The sequence below is a fragment of the Grammomys surdaster genome, unplaced genomic scaffold (assembly GCF_004785775.1).
Source record: "Grammomys surdaster isolate TR1022 unplaced genomic scaffold, NIH_TR_1.0 150, whole genome shotgun sequence".
In the NCBI taxonomy this organism is placed as follows: Eukaryota; Metazoa; Chordata; class Mammalia; order Rodentia; family Muridae; genus Grammomys; species Grammomys surdaster.
This window is the reverse complement of record NW_021604608.1, coordinates 19,017,471-19,028,341: the sequence shown is the minus strand read 5'-3', so window position 1 is coordinate 19,028,341 and position 10,871 is coordinate 19,017,471. Positions and strand designations below refer to the sequence as shown.

General features: G+C 43.7%; 1 protein-coding gene across 3 annotated transcripts in view; it reads left to right on the top strand.

The window, feature by feature from the left end:
* Nucleotides 1–10,871, top strand: part of Tmem156 (transmembrane protein 156) — a 38,096-nt gene that overhangs the window by 23,818 nt on the left and 3,407 nt on the right. For 2 of the 3 annotated variants that reach the window (XR_003711155.1, XM_028765301.1), the window contains exon 6: nt 6,218–6,320. Coding sequence is in view for 2 of the 3 variants with exons in the window: in XM_028765301.1 (XP_028621134.1) it covers nt 6,218–6,320 (103 nt within the window). In the remaining variant the exon portion in view is untranslated. Of the gene's footprint in view, nt 1–6,217; nt 6,321–8,125; nt 8,831–10,871 lie in introns of those variants that run through there. The other variant, XM_028765302.1, reaches the window with a different exon arrangement.

The following is a 10,871-nucleotide window of genomic DNA, read 5'->3' as shown; positions in this document are numbered from 1 at the left end:
CTGAGAGAGAGAGAGAGACAGAGAGAGAGAGAGACAGAGAGACAGAGAGAGACAGAGAGACAGAGAGAGACAGAGAGACAGAGAGAGAGACAGAGAGGATCTTACTATCTTACTATGAAGCCCAGGCTGGCCCTCCCCGAAGTGTTAGGATTATGCTTGTATGCCTGGCAAGAAAGAATATTGTGGACTCCTCGAAAAACTACAGAATTGAGCGGTATTTACTGATATTCTTTATCTCCAGTGGGTGGACAGCTCCTATGCACTTGTGAGAAGATACAAAAGGAGGCTTCAGATCTGCTGTGTAAACTCTTTTCTAAAATGACAAGAAACTAGACAACGCCCTGTCTTCCACTGCAGGGCAACAGCAGCCCGCCTAGAGACCCAGCCAGCATTTCCCTGGGGGATCATGTGCCCAAGGCTTTTCTTAGCCACTGAAACAAGCAGTCACCCAAACCCTTAGTCTGGGAAAAATTAGACTATGTACACCTAAAGACCTAAATTTAAATAACCCAGACTTCCTAGTTAGTATTAGCAAGTTGTTAAGCCATGTTTGATTAGTAAGCATTAGTTAAACAATATTTAGTGTCAGCTATATATGAATCAAGTTAATGGAAATTTTGTGTGGTTCATGAAAATTTTGTTTAATTGACAATATATTTTAAAAAAAACAACCCATAGAGTTATTTTAAGGAGAAAAATGCACAATTATTCATTATCAATAAAAGGAAACATGGTTAAAAAAAAGGAGAAAAATAGATTTTTTTTTAAAAAGGGAGGTAATGATGATTCTTCTGTTTGTCGGTTCTCTTATCTAGTATATCTGTTGTACCCCAGGAATGGTTTAACCCAGCTCTGCCGAGGTTTGTAGTTGCCTGAGGAAGCCTGTCTATTTCTGTTTCCTGGCCATAATTTTGAGCACAGCAGTCTTGTCCGAGAACAAGTCAGTTGTTCCCCTGTCACCTCATGTAATTGGAGAAGTCACAAATTTTAAGACCTGGCTAGCCACAAGATGAATCTCACAAGTTATATTTATGAGCCTCTGGCTTTCCTGCATCCAAAAAAAAAAAAAAAAAAGTCGGTCTCTGGCCTGCCTTCCCTCAGTTTCTCTCAATAAAAGCCCCCTGGCTTTATTACCAGGCATATAGTTTTAATGTTCACTGCAGAGCCAGGATGATGACCTTTTTAAAAAGACCAACAATCCTTTTGAAGCTTAGCATCTTCAAAAGGAGAAGAGGTGGATTCCTTTTTATTTATATTCCTTTAACCTAAATGCACCCCACACCACCACCATTCTAAGTTGCTCTTTCTGAGAGAGAAGTAGAAAGAAAATCATGTCTCCCCTGAGTGCTGTTTTTAAGGCCGCTCTTTGTAATGATGGATTACAGGCAGCAGAGAAAGGTAGGGGAGAAAAGCGTGCCCGTTTGAGCCTCTGGTGGTGTGGTAGCGTGAGATAAAGAAAGGGAATGGAGAAAGCAATGCCCATACACCACGTTCAACAGTCCGTTGTCGGTGCTAGCCATGCACTCCAGAGTGGCTCTGTGGCTCATGAACTACAAATCTAGTACTGTCACACAGGTACCCACTGCAATGGAGGGAGACTCATCCACCCCTAAAACATCCACCCTCCACAAAAGAAACAGGGAGAGCTCACCAGGATCCTTCCCAGCACAGAGCCGGACACATGTAGAGCCGCGTGGGAGACGTGGGCCCCTGATTCCATTCCCGAGAAACAGGATGGCTCATGTTGTCTGTCTTGGTATTAATTTTCTTAACATCTTATTTATTCAGTTATCATCCTCACCTGGGTGATGACTTTCTTTTACCCATCCTTGTGTCCCTCACGGTAGCATAGCTTTCGGAAGGCCATTCATTCATGATAAACGTTTACGAAACAGCACAACCCTAGGGAGAGATAGGTATAGAAAAGGGGAGGCGAGCAAAAAATGAGTCCTGCCAGGTATAATGGCTCGCACCTTTCATCTCAGCACTTGAGCGGCAGAGACAGGCTGATCTCAGTGAGCCTAAGGCCAGACTGGTCTACATAGTGAGGCTAGTAAGTTCTAGGACAGCAGGGGCTCCATAGTAAGATCACGTAAATATAAATATATATATATATATATATATATATATATATATATATATATAAACTTTAAAATTAAAAACAAATTAATCTTAAGGATGGGAAAGGTGAAAACGAACACACAGAGTAGCAAGGGCTCTTAATCGCTGAGCCATCCAGCCAATGCTTTCCGTGTTCCTGACATGAACGTGAGATGAACTTGCGTGCTGGGCAGCCATTGTGCAATACTACATCAGGTTACTGACATCAGCGCTTCCACGCGCTCGCTCTCGAGAGGGAGAAGGTGTCATTCCATATCTTGCTTCCAATGATGAAACCATCACAACCCAAAGCTCTTCATCTTTAACTCTCTTTACTGAATACTGACCACCTGCTAAGCATCACGGCAAACACTGGTGCCTCAGTCACAGCCCTTCTGCATAGGGCCCCAGCAGGTACAGAGAATCTGCTCCAGGCTGTCTCAGGATAAGGGAAACCCTTGTCGAAACAGCACTGTATCTGTGCTGTCCTTTGACACAAATCAATTTACTTAATTTTATAAGCATTTCATTCTTCTGCTAAGGAGGAAATGGAATCTAAGAGAGTGTAAGTAACTGGTTTACTGGTCGAAGCAAGCTAAAGCACATGATGCAAAGACAATGGGGTTTTGTGATAATTGGCTGAAGTTACCAGTTTATACGTAGGTCCTATAGTCAGGGTTCATTCAATCAGTTCTGCCCGAACAGTGTATTCTGAAGCAATTTTCAACAGGAGTGATGACCTGGGGATCAGGTTGGTTTGTATCAAAATTCTTCTTACATTTTACATCTAACCCTGGAAATGGAGATGAAACATGTTCCCTCTAAAAAGCTGTAGCGGCTTCTGTGACACTGTGAGTCCGCAGAAGAGTCAGTTTAGAATTGGTTAATAGCATTTTCCTTCCTGCAGTTAATGTGGGTGGGTCCTAAGGTAATGCAGAGAAGAGAAAATTGACTTGTATTGTGAATGAGGCTTAGTGAATGTCAAAAGTAGGCGGATGGCCCAATTCATAGTATCCCCAAATAAAACTAATGGCAATGTAAGGTTATAGTTCCCAGCATGTTTATGACCAGGGTAATAAAGACTATGCAGGTTTCAGTTTCCTGTGGAAGAGAAGATAAATGACTGGGGCCAGATGTTTTGCAACTAAGCAAGATAACATGACATCTTAATTTTTTACTTGCTTAACTATTACCCATAATATTGATGACTCTTAAAATGCAGGTTGGGTTCATAAAACAGGGAAGGTTATAGCTATCTGCTTGGTTATAGACTAGCTCAAAATGCAAAGGATGGCTCTTTTTTTACAGGAAGAAATTCATAAGTGTGAAGAGTCCACAGCTGTAATAGAATGATTTATTCTAGGCATTCATTGAATGTCTTTATATGACAGCCATTTATACCATCTCTGAAAGAAAGGACTGCAGAAAATATGCTTCAAACATGTCCTCTATCATTGCCAGATGGTCCCTGCCTGGACCCTCTGCTTCCATTGCTACCTACTGTGTGTACCCCCTTTCCAACTCAGACTTTGTTTTGTGATCTGGGCTTAACGAACACTTTCCAGGACAAATACATAATTACAACAAAATTAAGTCAGTCAGTTGTTTGCAAGTAGTCGGACATGAATTCAGGAATAGCCAGAACTTATTTAAAAAAAAAAAAAAGCCCACAGTGGTGACAGGGACAGGCAGATCTCTGGGAGCCCAGCCTACTTGGGCGAGGCCTGGGGTCAGTGAGAAACCCTGTTTCAAAACAGCAGCACAAGGTAGGCAGGGGCTGAGAAGAAATTGCGCCCCTGGCTTCTACATGCCATACACACATGTTCACTTGTGCATGCACATTCATGCACCTGTACAGACACACACACACACACACACACACACACACACAAAGGTACCTACCCCCAAACATATACATACACATACACATACACATATTGAACAAGTAGTTTGGAGGCAAGCACATAAAAGAACTAATGGGGAAAACAGGCTTCCCAAACATGAGGTGTAGATATCTCCCACTGTGGGAGATGAACTAATCTTGGACAGAAAACCCACCAGGAGCAAAGTGATGTGAAAACCCCTTGCAGGTTACACGGTGGAAACACAAAATTATGTTGGAAGGATGAAATGTGGTTAGATCCCAGATGTCCTAGATGGAAAAGACCTTTGAACAGTGATAGAAATCACAGCAGGGCAGCCTGAACATCATCACAGGCAGTGTGATACGGCTTTATTCTACTGCTGGAAATCCATCCTGTTTGTGAGATTCAGTCAGGTTGAAATCCACACTGGGGTTCTTTTTAATTTTTAAAAGCTCTGTGCAGCTTCCTGAAAAATGTCAAATGTTTGGGAGAGAGAATTGACAAATTCTTGAAAAGACATTCGTGATGTTTTCAAATATTCCTGACAGCCCTTGTTCCTTTCGCAAGCATTGGTGAATTCATGGTATTTGAAAGAGACTATTTTCCAGTGTAGCGTGAAAGGAAAAAAATTTCATTTGTCTTGGCTATGCCGAAGACTGTATTAAAATGACATACATTTGACTTCGGGTGTTTTTTTTTTTTTAAAAAAAAAATCTGTTCTTAGAGCTTTTGCAATTAGCATATGAGTTGCATGTCTTTGGATACCAGGAAAAACCAAAGATAGTGTAACACTAGAGAATATACCAGACCAGCCATTATTTTGACAGGTACTAGCTTTTGATACTACATTACGTTATTCTGCGCTGTAAAACACCTGCAAACTAAATTCACAAGCACAAGCAGAGGATGAGCGGCCTGGCTCTCCAGTCAGAACTTTATTAATTCTCCTTGATAATTATTTCCTTTTATGAGTAGGCTCCTTTGATATAACCTTTAAGAGCAGTCTTCAAATCTCAAATTGCAGAAGGGCGCCCAAGATGTCTTGTCAAGGGTTGTCTAAGCAATTATTTGCACAGAAAATTTATTCTGAAAGCTTTCAAGTACACACGAGTCAATTTGGAAGTCTAGTACATCCAGGCTCCCAGGCTTCTGGGAAGGGTGGTTCAAATCTAATAGACCTTAGAGCCCGAGAATGTATAATCACTGCCTATGGTGAAGTTCCAGCCAACACCCTATTGGTCACTACATTAGTTTCTGTGGTGTAACCAATTACCCCAAACAGTGGCTTAACACAATACATGCGTGTTATCTCCGCTTCTGTGAGTTGGAAGTTCAAGCACGCCTTAGCTGAGCATGGCTTAGCTCAGAGACAACCAAAGCTGAAATAAGAAGTTGACCATGCTGTAGTCTCATCCAGAAACCCTGCTTCTAAATTCATGCCTGGCAGAATTTATGACATACTGAGGACCTTGGCTTCTTGCGGGCTGTATACCAAAGGCCAGTCACAGCTCCTTCATGGCACCAACAGTCAGTCCCACGTTACTGCTTGCTTCTTTGTGGCAGGTAGAGTCTCTCTGATCTTGGGGGAAATCTGGCCTCTCTTTGGAGAGCTTTATTAGTAAATCAGGATCAGATCCACTCAAAATAATCTCCCTTTTCATCAGCTCAGAACTAAGCAGTCTAGGATGCTGATTACATCTGTAAAATACCTTCATCTTCACCCAGTAATAGAAGCAAATCTCCGTGTCTGGGAATTTTGATGTGAGGCTGGGATGACAGGAGTGGTACCCTAGATGTGCTTGGTATTTACTGACCATAAAATAAAAGTCAAAAGATGTTCGGGGCCCAAGTACATGGGTTCTGTGAGGAGGTAACAGGAACATGGGGGCTCCAGGCCCAAGCAGAGACTGTTTCAGGTCTCATCTGTCCCTCTTGGTTGGGGAAGTTTTGCCATCTTCCTCTTTGGAGGACTAACGTGGAACAAATGCTGCCTTTAATGACAACTTTAGCAGGGTTTCAGGTCGCAGTCTCAGGAAACAAGGTGAGAAGGTGAAGGGAGGAATGAAGGCACAGACACAGAGTTGAGTGAAGCGGGTTAAAAGCATTAGAGCCATTGGAAGGAAATCGAATGAATGATAGAAAGTGTCCAAACCCATTATAGATGAAGAGCAGTGTTGTCTTCCAACACATTCACATTACAGGTTCGTTTTGCCTTGCTATTGACTGACACAGCTCTCTGTCTTGAACTGTAGAGTCCACTCAAAGGTTGCCCTTAGGGCGGGTCATGGAAGCGCTCCCCCCAATACCAGAGCTTGAAGTTGCTTCGGCTGTGCACCAGCAAGATCAATATACACGGTGAGTGATGTCAGCCCTATTGACTGTTTGACTTGTGCCTTAGAAACCTGGATGGATTCAGGGAACTCTGGTTGACCCTCATCAGCATTTCTGTCTGGGTGGAGAACTCAGACGTGATAAACTCGAGAAGCCAGCCCGCTGGAATTGGGTGACAGAAGCTAAAGAGCCTATCTTCTCCAAGATTTAGGAAGGATCAGCAGACTAATCTCCCAGTCTGTTAGACTAATCTCTCAGTCTGTTCAGCTGTCCCTGAAATGTCAGCTCATCCCTTGGCATCACTCGAGCCACAAGTCAATGAGAGCAGGAGAACAGGGAGCATGAGATTTGTACCTGGTCACGGAAGTAAAACTTTACATTTAACATCGTGTAGTCTAGACAAATGTGCTTTGACTGGATATATGCTAATCTAAAACGATGCTCAGGAGTATCTTAGAGATGCTTCTCGTTCACTCAGCAAATATGTAGTAAGAGGCTACAATGATGCAGTCATGTACGGTATATAAAGATGGTAACAGGAAGGGAGAGAGAAAGTAGCATTTCTGAGACCTCCCACTGCACATTATCATGGCTGGCTATGTCACAAATTCATAGTACTTGAGACAGTCCAGGTTCTGGCAGGAAACTGGAATTTTATTCAAATTGAATAAATCAAGGAGAGTTTGATAGAGTCTATTAAGCCAAATTGTGGAAAATCCTAGGGAGGAGAATATGTTTGTTTGGGAAGAACTGTTTGATAAGAAGTTTGACTGACCTCAAAGGCTACCATAGCCTTTGGTTGCCCTGAAGAAATCTAAAATAAAACCCCTGGCCTTCCTTTTCTCAGCTGTGCCAGTGTTTTCTCCACTGACCCTGGCCAGCCAGGGATAGATATCCTAAGCCAAGCTGAGGTGGCTTGTGTAGCCTTCTGGCAGGGCAGTAAGCAAGTGGAGGGAAGCAGAGAGCAGATTTGGGGATGTAGTTGAACATCCTGCCCAAATGGTCAATATGCAAAGTGGAAACCTAGTGACATTGGTCCGTTTGTGTTTCAGAAGAAAGTTGGGGGCGGGGGTGTTAGTGCTGTCAGGGTTTACTGTTGGCTAGAAAATTCTAGGTTTGATAATGAGTGTGTCAAGGAAATATTCCTGAGTTTTGTGTCTGGTCCTCATTCCTACCGTGCTGGTCCTCATGCAGGGACTGTTCAAGCTCACAGATAAACATGATCTACTTTGGTTATTCACCCCAAACATGGACTTTGTGTTAAGAACTCAACTCTACTTGCTGGCAAAAGTAACAAAGAAGTTAGTGGGGAAGTTAGAGTAGAGAAAGTGTATGTTTGTAAAGTAATGAATGTAAAGTAATGGTCTAGAAGCCCTTACTATCAAGACAGCAGTCAGAAGATAAGATGTCTAGCATTTGCTAGATCCCCTATAAACATAGGAAGTGGAAGAATCATTCCACTGCTGTCCTACTGTTATTGTGGGCTGTCATAACAGAGAGAGACCTGAACCAACTCTTATGTTTCCTCTGAAAAGAAGACAAAGGTCCTATAGTAGCAGAGGCAAGAGGAACCTTTAGGTTACTTCTGTCTCATGCTTGCAAGTTTCTCATCACTCCAACGCTGTCCTTGTAGGGACAGAGTAGAGGCATCATTGTATAACACAGTGGTGGATAGAGTACCTAGTCACTGACAGAGGGATATTATAAGAATCAGCATTTCAAATGAATGATTTGAAATTATTCGTCACCAATTCTAATTTAGACAATACTTAAAAAAACTATTTCGGTAAATAATATTTGTTTTCATTAAAAAAAAAAAAACCTTTCAGGTTATCCTTGGACAATCTGGACTGATGACTTTGAAGAATGATCAGAATTTTACTTTGGGACTGAGTGGGCTGGTAAATGCTTGGGTCCAGCTGAGGAAGTACTGATAGTGAATGGTGGGGCTGAGACCCTGGCTGAGGAGAATGAGCTGGAAAGCGTCCATCTGACCCACGAGATCAAGGGAACAAGAGTGTGTTGAGAGCTGCTGTTAGCCATAGAAGACAAGCTGATAGAGCCCGTGAGAGAGCAAACGGGTGCCCACCTTTACCACCCTCCTGTCATCATCCTCATACATGGACGTGAGGTCTTCATTCTGAGGAGCCAATGACCGTGGATGAAAATCCTCTCATTGGATCATTGCAGCTCAGGATAGTCTTTCCTACACAGATGATGAATTTATATTTGGCAAGTTACTTAAGAGGGCCTCAGTATTTATTCATACTTTTATTTGCATTTATAAATCTTGCCTCTTTTTGGCGTAAGACTGTTTTTAAAAAAGCAACCTCAAGGATATTGAAATAAAAAGAATTTAAATGAAATGCCTTGAGTATTTAAATTTGATAGCAAATGTTTCCCCTGATGCTTTTAGGTCTCATGTTCGTTAAAGCCATCATGGATATCAGGAGGAGGGGTGGAGATCAGTTTCAATAAGAAACACGCATAGACCAGCTCTTCATCCTGAAAAATAAAAAAAATATTTTCCAGAATTAAGATGAAACACTGCCTTCTGATATGATTATGTGGCTAAAATTGTGTATCTAAATAACAGAAATGAGGACCCCACCCTGAGCCTCTTGATCCATCTCCTAGGAGACAGTTAATAAATCCTTTCCTGACCTTCCTCAGAAACAGTCTCAGACCCCACAGAGAGGTGGTTCTCTCATTCCCAAGCATAAGCAAGCAGCATCCTTGTGTCCAAAGATTCAGGACCATTCCACTTGTAGAACTGGAACAAACAGGCCTCACTAGGTCCCATCCTCATCAATCATCATGATAGCTTCCCAACTTTTGCCCTACCATAGCCTCTATTCTTCACCAAGCACACTCTAAAACACATTCATGTCTTGGGTTGGTGAGATGGTTCAGTGGGTAAAGTGCTTGCTGTATAAACATGAGGACCCGAGTTCTGATTCTCAGCATTCAAGAAAAGCTGATTACAGGCCTGTAACTCCACCACTGAGTAACAGAGACAAAAGGACTCTGGGGAAGTTGCTGTTTAACCAAAGTGACCAGCTCCAGACTCAGTGAGAGATACTGTCCCCAGAAAACATGGTGGAGGGCTGGAGAGATAGCTGAGCAGGTAAGGGTGTTTTCTATCAAGCCTGAAGACTTGAGTCTGATCCTTGGAACCTGTAGGGCGGTGGGCTCTGAGAGGCAGCTGGGTACCTGGTCGAGCCCAGGCCTCGAGCCCAGGCCTTTAGCCCCAGATAATACTCTAAAGGGACAGTAGGAGTTCGGCCTTGCTCCTGGGCCCTGGTTCCTTTCACTTATCCATAACCCCTCTCAAAAGAAGGTTTATGGGCTTAGGTCATGTAGCACAGGAAGCACAGGTAGGACAGGTAGGACAGGTAGAGCGCGTGACTACAGGCCTCAGAGCCTCAAGAGATCTCCATATTAATGAGGTATCTAAAGGCCAGACAGCTTAGCCAATTAAACATTCCTTCCCAGACCCTCCTCCCTGCAAAAGGTATTTAACCTGAGTCCCTCCCTGAGGACACAGGGTACAGCTTCATCCACTTTCTGCCATGACAATAAACTTTTTAAAACCATGGACCTTGTCTTTGGGGCCCCCTGCTGTGGAGAACCGTAGAGGGGGCCTTCAACCAATGAGTTGCCGCCTAATCTCCCACTAGTGGACCTCTCTACGTTCCAGCCATAGAGGCTTGTCAACTCAAGCAAGCTAGCCAAACCAGTCATGACCCAGCCAAGAGAGTCACCTCAACCAAGAGTCTCCACCCCACGGAGGACCTCCAGAGCTTCTCCCTCTCGCCCCTCTCGGCTGCAGGCTGGTCCAGCCCATATCCCCCACCCCCATCTCAGTCCTTCTTCGGTCTCCCAGCAGCATTTGGGAGCCCAAAGGCTGAGACCAGCCGGTGTCCTGCCAGCCACCTCAGCCCAGAGACCCCGACCCAAGAGCTCTGCCCCTGCGGGACCTCAGACTGAGATCTCCTTATGCCAGGAGCGGAGTTCTGCGACTTCTCTCAGCCCGATGTCCACCCGGTGCTGCGTGGAGTAAACTCAGTCAAATTCCCACACTTCTGCCTCCCTGAGCCATGTCAGACCAACAGAATTCATGCCCATGTACAGGCACCACAGCCCCACAGGAACCCACAAGGTGGCAGGAGAAAACTGATTCCTCAAATTGACCTCTGACCTCTGAATGTGCACAGTGACATGTGTGTACACAAATATGCACACAAAATATAAATAATAATGAAGATGATAAAGTGTGTGTAATAGAGGAAAACACCTGGCATTGACCTCTGGGCGCACATGTGTACACACACACACACACACACACACACACACACACACATTCTTTGGGTGGTCATTTTCATATACGGCTGATGGGCCACATAAATTTTACTTAAATAAGTTAATATGTTTTCTCTTTTTAATTTTTGTTAGACAGGACTAAGACATGGATTTAGAATGGGAGAGAAAGAGAGAGGGGGAAGAGGGGGGAGGGGGAGGGAGAGGGGAGAGAGAGAGAGAGAGAGAGAGAGAGAGAGAGAGAGAGAGAGAGAG